Below are 13089 nucleotides of genomic sequence, written 5' to 3' on the forward strand. Positions count from 1 at the left end.
GGAGACGCTCATATCTCCCCTGCCATTCCTGATTTAAGAGGCGGAAGATGAAGCTCGAAGGAGGAACAGGGGAATATGGAAATGTAGGAAGATTTCATTACACTGGCAGCCTCCGAAGGCAATGTTTACGCATCTCTGCTCTCCAGTGTAGGAGAGGCGGGGGCTTTTGGTAGGGTTGTGATAATGTGACACATAAAAGCACTCATCGTACGGCTTTGACACAAAGTGTATTTTTTGCTTTTTTTTTTTTTGAGGGAGAGGTGTGGCGCCGCGGCCAGGGCGACTGACGCTGGAATCTGGGGACCACGGTTCGATCCCCGTCTCCGGCGGCAGGTTAGCCCAGCACCATGTGACTCTGGGTAATAGCTCGCTTAATCTTCCCGACGGCCCCCAGCGCCTAGAGACCCTTACGGGTGATTGTGCGCTTTACAAATGTGGACTTTTTTTTAGAAACTAGCCTCTCGTTATCGTCCACAGAAAGTTAGAGTAAGTTTGACCCTGCAGTATTCTAAACCGGACCTTCTGCCTGTACAGCAACGACAGAACCTGCATGAACCAGATAGATGCACTCGCTGGTTCAGTGGTAGATGCCATGGGGCCTGGTGCAAGCAAGGAAAATGGTCTTTTGACTGCTGTTGAGGTAGTAAAATACAGCATTGTCAATATGCAGTGGCCCCCGGCGCACTGCACCCATAGTGGCTACTCTCCTGTGGTTCAGAATTATCGTCCTGAGTTAGAGAAGGGGCGGGTGGTATTGGGGTAGATTGAGTGTGGCTTGCCTCTCCGCTTAGCTGTTTACATGTGATGCACTCTCCTTACCTTTTTCCTGCCCTCTTTTCCTTCCCTTTGCCTCTTTCCTTCCATCCCCTACCTATACCCTCTTTATTCCCTTCCATCTGCTCTCTCCCGATTACTTCCCCCTTTCTTACTTATGTAGCACCTTGCCTCTTTTGCTTTCTTCCTTTGACCCCTGGCCCGATTCTGTCCTATTCGAGAGGCGAACTATTGGAGCTTAACTTGGGTAAGTTTTAACCCGATCAGGATTGCATACATCTGTTGACTCGGGAGCGCCTGCTGATCTCACCTAAGAGCACAGGAGTGCGGCAGTGCACCCCCAATGTTTGCGCTTTAAATTTTGGTCTGCTGAATACACGCTATCTGCAGGGCCATAAGCTGGAGGTCTTCTCACTATTGGAAGACGGGGAGCTAGATGCTCTTGCACTTACCGAAACTTGGCTGGAGGATTGTTCAGCGCCTGATTTAGTGGCGGCCCTACCAGATAGTGGGAGGAGCCTTTGCACACTTACCTGCTGACGCCGCTACAAGCCAGGAGCATTTCTTTGGGGCTGCGGGGGCACACGGAGTCAAGCCGCCACCGCCGAGAGTCACCAGCTAACAGCCTACACGCGCCGCCGCTCCGGGACTTCAATTCCCGGCAGCCTACGCGGCGGCGCGCTTTCCAGCGACGCGAGGGCGCCAGGAGGCGCACAAAAGCGCCGCTGACACCGGCGGAGTGGGGGAGCCTTTGCACACTTACCTGCTGACGCCGCTACAAGCCAGGAGCATTTCTTTGGGGCTGCGGGGGCACACGGAGTCAAGCCGCCACCGCCGAGAGTCACCAGCTAACAGCCTACACGCGCCGCCGCTCCGGGACTTCAATTCCCGGCAGCCTACGCGGCGGCGCGCTTTCCAGCGACGCGAGGGCGCCAGGAGGCGCACAAAAGCGCCGCTGACACCGGCGGAGTGGGGGAGCCTTTGCACACTTACCTGCTGACGCCGCTACAAGCCAGGAGCATTTCTTTGGGGCTGCGGGGGCACACGGAGTCAAGCCGCCACCGCCGAGAGTCACCAGCTAACAGCCTACACGCGCCGCCGCTCCGGGACTTCAATTCCCGGCAGCCTACGCGGCGGCGCGCTTTCCAGCGACGCGAGGGCGCCAGGAGGCGCACAAAAGCGCCGCTGACACCGGCGGAGTGGGGGAGCCTTTGCACACTTACCTGCTGACGCCGCTACAAGCCAGGAGCATTTCTTTGGGGCTGCGGGGGCACACGGAGTCAAGCCGCCACCGCCGAGAGTCACCAGCTAACAGCCTACACGCGCCGCCGCTCCGGGACTTCAATTCCCGGCAGCCTACGCGGCGGCGCGCTTTCCAGCGACGCGAGGGCGCCAGGAGGCGCACAAAAGCGCCGCTGACACCGGCGGAGTGGGGGAGCCTTTGCACACTTACCTGCTGACGCCGCTACAAGCCAGGAGCATTTCTTTGGGGCTGCGGGGGCACACGGAGTCAAGCCGCCACCGCCGAGAGTCACCAGCTAACAGCCTACACGCGCCGCCGCTCCGGGACTTCAATTCCCGGCAGCCTACGCGGCGGCGCGCTTTCCAGCGACGCGAGGGCGCCAGGAGGCGCACAAAAGCGCCGCTGACACCCGCTTCGCGGGACGCCCGGACGAAGCCCGGACAAAGGGCGGGCCGTCTGAGGCCGTCCGAGGTTGGCCAGGGTTGGGTTGGACCTGGTCCCTTGGTTTGCTGTCCGGATTTCGACGTTTTTGTGCACATCATCATCTCGACACATTCCATCGTAAGTCTTTACCTTTGGCTGTGTGTAAAGAGTATCATGCCTCCTAAAAAGTTACTCACTCCTAGCAATTCTATTGAGAACTACTTGGTACAAGTTGTAGAAAAAATTAACATTGGCAGGAGAGCTTCTTTGGGAATAGACTCATCTGCCCAATCTCCCTTAATCGACATTGAGTCAGATGATCCTTTTGGTCACCAGATTAATAACAGCACAGACTGTGCAATACCTGACTCACTTCCGGAAAATACATTCATACAGCCTAGTGGTATTGTTGCTGGACCTGAAGACCTTAGCGTAAACGAAGTATTGACAGAGATAATTACTAGTCATGATCTCTCCATCTCTCCTCCATCACCCGTTCTGGGGAAACGGGAGTGTTTAAGGTCAGCCAAGAACAGAGTTGTAAACCTCCCGAGGAAACAATCAGAGGATGAGGAGTTCAATTTCGCTAATGAGGCTTATGTCACATTTTCAAATGCCCAATTTAATAAACTACTGGCTATGATGGATACTAAAATCAAAGGTGTGGTTAAACCCCTGGTCAGCAAAATAGATAAGCTAACCTCTGAGGTTAATCGTCTGGAAGGGCTATTGGAAAAAACTTTGGGTGACTTAGGTAAACTCCCGGACGATGTCTCCGCCAAGATAGAGGAATCTCTAAGTAAACTAGTACCTGCAGCTAACAGTGGACTTACCCCTACCCCTGCACCAAATCCCCAAATGGCAACTAATAATATTTTTCCTGGTGTCTCTCCTATTGCCCCAACCCCTGCTTCTGCTGTTGAAGACCCATCTACATTTACTGAAAAAGGGACTTTCGAGCTTGTGGTTGAAGCTTCCCCATTGGTACTTGTTCTTGCTAGCGTTCCTCCCTTGGTTCAAGGTGAGTCTGAAACTACATCTTCTTTAATAAATAAATCTCTATCATGGTTGACCAACAACATGGTAATCACTCCATGGGGAAAACAGCAACTCTCTGAAGAGCTTGTCAATGCAAGAAGTGTCCAGTGGATTGGGGTTAGGGAGAAAAAGTTTAAAGGGGAGTGTGTTGTTCTACATTTTTCTGACCCTGGGGTTTTGCCTAACATCTTACCTAACATCCTACCACCACAACGGAGATCAACCTCAATAGTTCCATTGACTTTGGACTTCTTCTATCAAGAAAGGGAAGTGGCCCAAACTCAAGTTTTTTGAGAACCAAATGGAACATTGTGACCAAGAGGGGGAGGAAGGATGTCGCTTCAGTGGACTGGGGTTTGGGGTTGGAAAATCGCTTCTCTGCATTATCTAACTTAAATGATTGCGATTGACAACCATCTATTTGCAACTCTATCTCCTTGCCCCTCTGTGACAAAAGCATTTTTGATACAGTCAACAATTTAACTGCAGATTGTACTCTGGGGTTTTCGTCCTATGATTCACCAGGGTCACTGAATGTAAAAAACATAAAGCAGGTTATTGGGGGTCGGACGGCACACAAGACTATTATTGATCCCTGCTCTCCTATGACATCTAGTTCTGGGAATCTTTTGTCCTGGAATGTGGCTGGGCTTTGCTCAAAGATGGATTGCGCTGATTGGTTTGAATTTATTAATAATTATGACCTTTGTATTTTTCAAGAGACCTGGGCGTGTGATCCTATTTTTGCTTTGGGGTATGTAAATTTTCATGTTCCTGCTATTAAGGGCCCCAAAGGGCGGCCGATGGGGGGCCTTATCATGTGGATTAGGCAGTCTTTAAAATTTATTGTAAAATGTGTGGAGCTTGACCAAAAAGATATCCAGCTCATCAGATTGACTAGCGATCAATCCATCTCCATAGATATTTATAATATCTATGTCAGAGGTGGAAGTAAAGGTAAATCTGAGGTTCTCTTGAGTCTTTTTAATATTCTTGAGACACAATCTGCAGGGAAAAACATTCTAATTGCAGGCGATTTAAATCGTACTTTTGAACCTCTAATCACTGGTGATTCTCCTCTTGGAGCTGAGGAAGACAAGCTCTGGAACATCCCCACATTAGATTCCCCACCGATAACTCGGTGGACGGCTGATATCCTAGGCCTAAACGCTATGTGTCTGGAGCACGGGCTACGAGCCTTGAATGGTCGGACCAAATCAGATCGTGATCCCGCCGTGACTTTTAATAACGGGCGAAGTAAAAGTCGCATCGACTATGTTATTTGTAGTATGTCCTTATGGTCATCTCTTAGTGATATGGTAGTAACAGCTAAGCCAGAAAGCGACCACGATCCGTTATGTGTCTCTCATAATTGGTGGACATCTGACGAATTTGCCACAACCTCTTGTGTCCAACCGGTGCTACAGACGATCATTCCATCTAATAATATGCGTAGGTTAAGGTGGTCTGGTGTCAAGACAGATCAGCAGGTCCTGGAAAAGATAGGAGTAGCGGCAGACAAGGCCATTTTGGTACTGGAGAATATTGCTGGGTCTTTACAGGGATATGAAGATATTAATAAAGCACATACGACTCTTTTTAACGAAGTTAAAAGTTTCTTCTTAAAACCCGTACATAATATTAGGGACCGCCCGTATAAATCAGCAAAGTGGTACAATCAAGATTGTAGGGTAGCAAGATTTAAATTAGGAGCTGCAATCAAAAGTAATAATTTGAGTGAGACTCGATCTGCCAGGAAGCACTATAAAAACTGCATTGCTAGGGCTAAAAGAGAATGGGATGAAGACCACTGGCAGAAATTGAAAAGTGCTAGTGAATGTAAACACTCTAGATTATTTTGGCATATTGTCAAATGGGGCCATGGCAGATCTCCAGAAACTCCCAATAATAATGTCTCCCACGATGCATGGGTCAAATTTTTCAGCGAGCAGTACTCCTCCAGGGATCAGTTAATAATAGCTCTAGTCCAACTTACCTGTATACAGATGAAGACATTTTTGTGCAGAGCGAAGTCCTGTCTGCCTTGAAATCTGTGCACAGTGGCCGAGCTCCGGGTATTGACGGAGTCCCGGCAGACGTCTTTTTAAATGACACCGATAGGTGGAGTAAGTACATCTGCCTTTTACTAAATCATATAGCTAGGGGCGCTGAAATCCCGGTATCCTGGCGGGGGGCTGTTATTATCCCAGTATATAAAAAGGGAGATCGCGCCCAACCATGCAACTACCGTCCAATCAGCTTAATTGACACGGTTCAAAAGGTTGTAGGACGTGTAATTATTAACAACTTGCTTGATTGGGCAGAGGAACAGAATGTTTTATCTCCTTTTCAGGCTGGGTTTCGCAGAGCGACCAGCACGGTGGACCAGGTCTTTCGTTTTCAATTGATACAGTGGAGGACAGTGGTTCTGGGTGGATGCAGTCTCTATGCAGCTTTCGTTGACCTACGGGCTGCATTCGACCTGGTACCGAGGGCAAAATTGTGGGAGGTGTTGGCTGCTCTGGGGGTCCCGATGACCATTTTAACTTTGATCATGAGACTCCATGAGGGTACTTATGCTAAAATTCAATGGGGTGGTTACGGCAACGATACCATTGATTTTCCTGTCGAGCGTGGGGTTCGACAGGGCTGTTCAATGGCACCGACATTGTTTACACTTTTTATTAATGGAATTGTTCCCCGTATGCAAGCCGAGCCAGTAGATGCTCCCTCACTTGCAGGTGTAAAAGTTCCCATTTTAATGTTTGCAGACGACACCTTAATTTTATCAAAAACCCCCAGTGGTCTGCAAAAGGCATTGGTAATTTTTGACAAATTTTGTAGTGACCATGGCTTGGAGGTAAACGCAGCCAAAACAAAACTCATGGTATTTAATCCATCTAAAAATTTTAAATCTAAAATATCCATGAGTGGGCGTTGCCTCGATGTAGTAAATTCCTTTACTTACCTGGGGATCCACATTTCAAATGATAATAGATGGAACCATCATCTAAATATTGCAGTACTAAGGCACAAACAACTGGCTGGTACCATCATTAAGGAGCATAGTAAATCTTTGACCAAACCAATGAAACCTCCCCTGATCATATATGAGGCCAAGGCAATAGGGTCAGCATTGTACGGGGCAGAGATGTGGGGGCAAGAAAATCTCCAGGAGTTACAGACATCAGAGAATAACTTCCTGCGGAAACTAACTGGAACCCCACAGAGCAGCCCCATTTTGCCTCTCAGATATGACCTTGGTAGGAAGGAAATCTCGGCAATGTGCAAACTCCGTCCGATATTATATTGGCGTAGAATCTGGACCACCCCTGAGTTGTCACAATATGCAGCAGGGTTTGCTGACGTCATCAAAGCAGACCGATTTCATAAAATCAGATGGTTTACATCACTAAAAACAGCATTAAGTGAACTAGGGTTAATTGAATTGTGGTCCGATCCATCTGGGTCATCCTTCCCATCCAAATTGTTCATAAAAAATCTTTTTTGGGAACAGGTCGAAAACAGGAGCATCCTTAGTAACAGTAATGGGTCTATGACGACTGCTTTTCTTGAAGCTAAACTGTTTCCCATGTTTGAAATGTACTGGGATCTTATTACTAAACCCATGGACAGGAAACTGTTTTTCCAAATGAGGGCTGGCTCCCTACCACTGAGTAATTTAACATCAAAATGGAGAAATGGAGGCCCAGCTATTTGCCCAATTTGTGGGGAGGGAAAGGAAACGTTGGGTCATTTCTTGTTTGCTTGTAATGCATATTCTGCTCCTAGACGTGTTTGGTTGGCTCCAATGTGTAGAAACCTGGGTACTAAAAGCAGTATGGTAGCTCTACGTATTGTCAAATCTACCTCCTTAAACTGGATTATCATAGCGACTGCAAAGTACATGGGGTGGGCGTGGGTAATTAGGCAGAGATTGCTAGTAGGGTGACTACTCTCTGCTTAGTTGAACAGAGACTGCTAGTTTATCTATTCTCTGTTCCCATGCGAGGTGTTATTTGATGAATGAATAATTGGTACTGATTTTAAATAGTGATAATGGATTGCTTTTAAAATCTGATTTTTTATCATATGAACTTTGCACCTTTGTCTGTAAATAACAGGATGAAATTTAATTTTATATGTCTTTTTAACGTGTATTGTGCTTAAGTCATATTTGACTTTGTAATTTAATTGTATTTTATTATGTGTTTGTTTGTCTGCTTTTATGAGTAATACTCGAATAAAGCACTTTTGAATTGAATTGAATTGTTATCTGGCACTCCACTTCAATAGGGAGGGAGCCAAAAAAGGAGGGGGAGTAGCCCTCCTTTATCAGGCCCGTCTCCGTGCCGAAAGGTTTCTATCCGAAACCATGGGGGGTGCAGAGATTATGGGGGTAAAGCTCAGGCTGGGGGCGGCTTGCTTGGTGTTCCTGGTGGTATACCGCCCGCCTTGGGCTTCGCCAGATTTCCCGGTTCTTTTTACTAGATTGGTTCAGGACTTGCGCTCAAGATATGATAAAATGATTGTTGTCGGAGACTTCAATTATCATTGGGAAAAATCCCCTAAAGAGGGGCAAGCACTTCAGATTGAGGAAGCAATTTTCTCCTTGGACTTTACTCAACAGGTGAAGGGACCGACACACGAGAAGGGACATGTGCTTGATTTAGTCTGGACCACTATGCCAGTCCAGGGCGCTATAGAGATCTTGCCATGCGCCTGGTGTGACCACTTTTTAATAAAGGGCAAAATACTTTTGAATAGCCACCTGCCTAAGTCGGGGGAAGGTTGGAAAATGGCCCGGAAGTGGAGAAACCTTGATGGGGAAAAAATGGTTTCTTTCCTAGAACAGTCTCCCCCAGTAAAGGAGCAGGACGCCAATATCGATGCCCTTTGTGGACATCTCTACCTTAAATTGGGGAGAGCCATTGATTTGGTGGCACCCCTTCGTAGGGTGAAGAAGGTGGAGAGAGGAGCTGGGGCCCCGTGGTACAATGACTCCCTACGTGACATGAAACGTGGGGTGAGGAGGAAAGAACGGGCATGGCGGAAAGAGTATGACGCCGCTGCCAAGAAAGAGTATATGTCATCTTTAGCGTCTTATAAACTAGCCATTCAAACTAGGAAGGCTGCTTTCTTCGAGGAAAGAATAGTTGCAGCTAGGAATCCACAGAAGGAAATCTTTCGGGTTCTGGCGGAGCTCAGGATTAACAAAGAGCAAAGCACTGAGTTCACTCAGGAGGACTGCCAGAGGTTTCAGGACTTCTTTGTGAATAAGATTTCCGATATCCTGGGAGAAATTGCTGCAACTACATCCCTCGAATGTCCTTGCCCACCTGACCACACTGCCCCGCCGGACATCATACCGTTAGCTGAACTCCCCTTAATTTCAAAACAGGAACTATCCACAATCACGGACCGAGTCAAATCCGGTTCCATGATGGATCCATGCCCTCCTGAAGTGTTCAAGTCGGCATTACCAGGCATCGAGGAAGAAGTTTTGCATCTGCTGAACACTTCCCTTTACACAGGACAGGTTCCTCTAGTTTTTAAAGAGGCTCGCCTGATTCCTCTACTAAAAAAACCTGGGTCGGACACAAAGTGTTTAAAGAACTTCCGTCCCATCTCCCAGTTGCCTTTTTTGGCTAAGGTGATCGAGCAGCATGTGTTGGCTTTGCTCTCAAAACATCTAGAGAGCAACAACCTGCTGGAGGCTAATCAGGCAGGGTTCCGTGCTAATCATAGCACGGAACTAGTTATGCTATCAATCCTGGACGAGCTGAGGAGTCGGGCTGATAAAAAAACACCGAGTACCCTGGTACTATTAGATCTCTCCGCGGCCTTTGATACCGTGTGTCATGACCAACTTTTGTCGCGGTTGAGGTCTTTTGGTATCAGGGGCACAGCTCTTGCATGGCTTACATCTTTCCTGCAGGGCAGGACACAAAGAGTACAGCTGGGGGACCTGCTTTCCACCTCCGCGCCCATTACTTGCGGGGTCCCACAGGGCTCTGCCCTGTCACCCCTACTCTTTAATGCTTACTTACAGCCATTAATTGCACTCCTGAATAGGATGGATTGCCTATTTGAAATCTCGCCTATCTCCATATACGCCGAGCAGGACTCTGCGCTCATCGGATGCTACCTTCTTATCCCAATCCCGTTTTAAACTGGCCACGGTGGGGGGACGTGCTTTCTCCAATACACTCCCAGCTCTGTGGAATAAACTGGCCCCGGAACTAAGGAAGGAATGCAATTTGTTAGCCTTCAGAAAAAAATTAAAAACTGTTTTGTTTAAGCAAGCATGGAGCAGCCTCTAGGTGCACTGTTAAGATCATGTAACATGCCAAACCCCACTACGTAATCTGGACAATCAGCGCTTAGAGACCCCTGTGGTTATAACGCGCTAAACAAATTAAATAAATAAATAAATAAAAATAAAAAATATGTTGTTGGTATGATCTTGAGAGGGTTCTGCTATGCCGTCCTTCCTATACTTGTTTGCCGCTTCACCTTCAGTCTCCTGCTCATTCCTTCTCTTTCCATCTCCCGTCTCTGCCTCCCTTCTTTACTCCACCCTTGCTGGTTCCTCCTTTGCTCCTTTCCTCTTTTACCCCGTTCCTTGAGATGTGTTGTTGGTATGATCTTAAGAGATCAAAGCCTGGTGTGTGGCTTGAGGAGTGTTGTAGTGTGTTAGTGGCATAGTCTAAGAAAGGAGGTAGTCTGTTGGTATCAAGGTGTGCAGAAGACTGAGGTGATTTGGTACAGTCTTCAGCGGTTTGAGATGCTTTGATGAGAGATGAAGTGTGTTGCAGATTTTGTCTGGGTAGCGCCGAGGTCTTAGGACAGTGCTTTAAGTGGGTGAAAACGTTGGGAGTCTCAAAGAAGGGGCATGGACAAAGCAGCTTAACTAGGAATCCTTGCCAAGGGGCGTGCCATTGTAATTAAGGGTGTTGCTTCACACAGTGTGCCACCTAACCAGTATTTGGGTGCCTTTATGTGAGTTTTCTGATATTACAAGCTGGACCTGTTAGCTTTGCCAATGTTTCTTAGTAGTATCAGATAACATGAACAATAACAATGATTTTGTTGTGAATTATTAGAATTGAAATGTTTCCATCCTGAAATACATTGCTACAGTCTGTGAAAAGAGTAGTGGTCTTTAGAGCATCTAATTCCCTCATGCCACTTTCCTCTGCAGTCAGTCTCCCTCTCTCCACTGACAGTCCTCTGGCACACTTGGAGGCCTAGTTCAAACCAGGTCTGATCTCTGTCAGTGCTGCTAAGAGGGTAAGGTATTGTTTCTCTGGGCCCTGTCTGTACCCGTAGGCACCATTGGCATGAAGTGTCCCATGTGCGTATCCTTATGCGATGTCCTGTCTCTTGCAGGGTGTATGATGTGGGCGGCTTGCGCACAGAGCGGAGGAAGTGGATTCGCTGCTTTGAGGATGTAAACGCTGTCCTCTTTGTGGTAGCACTCGGCACGTATGACACAAAGGTCCTCAAGGATGACAAGAACCTATATGAGGATGACAACAAGAGGCTGCATGCCGCTACCCCTGTGGTAAGTTGGTACAAGGAAGAGCGGTAATATGCAAGCGTGCAGTGCCCACTGTTTAGGTCATGTGTTTCCATCTGCTGTGATGTCATTGGTGGTAGTGGGCGGGTTCTAGCATGCTCAGGGCTCCTCGGATACAGCTGAGACCAGGCTGAGTGTGAGTACCTCGGGAGAGATCCTTACAAGTACCCCTTGAACTCCAGTACTTAAAGGTTGACTTAACCAAGAGTTGGACACAAGAAGGTGTTTCCTGTGTGAATTGCTGGGAAGTCTTCCATAGACCCAACGGTGCTTGTGAATCTGCTACATGGTGTGGGAATGGGGAGGTGAATGAGCTTCTGGACCGAAGTTGCTAAGACCCCAATAAAGAACAAGTTGGAGGCACTACCAAGACCAGTGATAAAGAATTCCAGAAACATACTACCTGAGTAGAGGTTTTTGGAGCATATCAGATAACCCTCTTTCTTCACTAGGCCCCAATAGCACACATCTACAAACAACCCCACCCCTTCCAATAGTCGTGAGCCTAGTCCTGTCCACATTTAAGTGCCAAATCCTGAATGAGTCAGTTGAGGCAAGTAAAGCATAGAAGAAGCCACACATCCACTTTGAGGAATATTAAGACACACTATTATGTGCAATACGTACTATTTTCCCACAAGTTGCAGTGGGCGCATCTGCTATTGTGTGTCTGGGTGTTTTAACTCTTATTTCCCAATACTAATCCACCACTAATCTTTTTGGGTTCCGTAATAAAGCGCTACACTTGCAAAAAAGTGCTTCGAAACCACATCAGCGAGAGTAAGCTAACCACTGACCAGTTGTCAGTTTAAGAATACTTCAGAGCATCTGTGAATTGATCAATAAAACCCACTGAAATGCATAAATGTTTGACTTCCTAGCAGGTTTTTAGATTTTTAGGTCTAGACTAGGGACAGCTTGAATCTTTTCTCTTGCCCTATATTTTCCAAAGAATCCTAATGAAAATGCATACACACTCTCTTTACCTTTCAGCTGTGTACTGGCGTTAAACATATCCAAGAGGCATTACCTTCAAAATGCCAAGTATATTGGCAGGGTAAGCTCACAGCTGACAATGTGGCCCGGTACGGCCTAGACCCCCCCTCTCTTCCTAATAACTTATACTCCAAAGTGATGGCCCCTTTTCCAGGTGTCAAACTAAGCGAGCCCGCTTCCCATCTGCCCTTAAGGCGCCAACTCAATTAACACAAGGGGTTTTGGATTAGGGGTCTGTAACTCAGGCTGTAGGTATTACAAAATTAATAATCAAAACATGATTGATATATATATATATATATATATGTATATGTATGTATATGTATATATATATGTATGTATATGTATATATATATGTATGTATATATATATATATATATATATGTATGTATATGTATATATATATGTATGTATATGTGTATATATATATATATTTTTTTTTTTCCACAAAGTTCCCAAAGCATTGAGAGAGAACACTACAGTGCTCCACCATCCGGCAATTAGATGCAGCTTGCTTCCTGCTCCAACTCTTTAACATATGCCAACGCGTTTCGCGGTCTTGCGCCGCTTCTTCCTGGGCTGCTGAAATCACACAAACAGGCACGCATTACCTTCATTGTTATATATATATATATATATATTCAAAATGAGAAATCCATACTTGTTCGTCAAGGAAATCATCCGTCACTCGTACGCGATTATCAAAAACTTTGGCTTTTATTTATTAAGTTACATTCATCAACGCGCTTCGGGAGTCAAGCTCCCTTGATCAAGATGTTTGTAATACCATTCGATACTCCTAAAAATACACAGAAAGGGTACTAAACAGTGTAAAAGGACAATTAAAATGCACATAAGTTGCCTTCTAATTTGGCGGCCATTTTAACACTTGCAAGTCAAAGGAATCATTGCACAGCAACAGTGAAGATATGCTACCTGTTCAGGACAAACACTGTTAGCAGGGTAATGCGTACGAGCAACTTATAATCATTTTATATCTCTCATTTTAAAAGACATAAAAAAACGCTTAGTT

The 13089-nt window shown here is 46.5% G+C and overlaps 1 protein-coding gene across 2 annotated transcripts in view; it reads left to right on the plus strand.

Annotated features, from left to right (window-relative positions):
- The window catches only part of LOC144769628 (guanine nucleotide-binding protein G(o) subunit alpha-like), a 727529-nt gene that overhangs the window by 457471 nt on the left and 256969 nt on the right, over positions 1 to 13089 (plus strand). For both annotated transcript variants that reach the window (XM_078653798.1, XM_078653797.1), the window contains exon 6: positions 10871 to 11045. In XM_078653798.1, coding sequence (XP_078509924.1) covers positions 10871 to 11045 — 175 coding nt within the window. The remainder of the gene's footprint in view (positions 1 to 10870; positions 11046 to 13089) is intronic.

Source organism: Lissotriton helveticus, chromosome 7 (assembly GCF_964261635.1).
Source record: "Lissotriton helveticus chromosome 7, aLisHel1.1, whole genome shotgun sequence".
In the NCBI taxonomy this organism is placed as follows: Eukaryota; Metazoa; Chordata; class Amphibia; order Caudata; family Salamandridae; genus Lissotriton; species Lissotriton helveticus.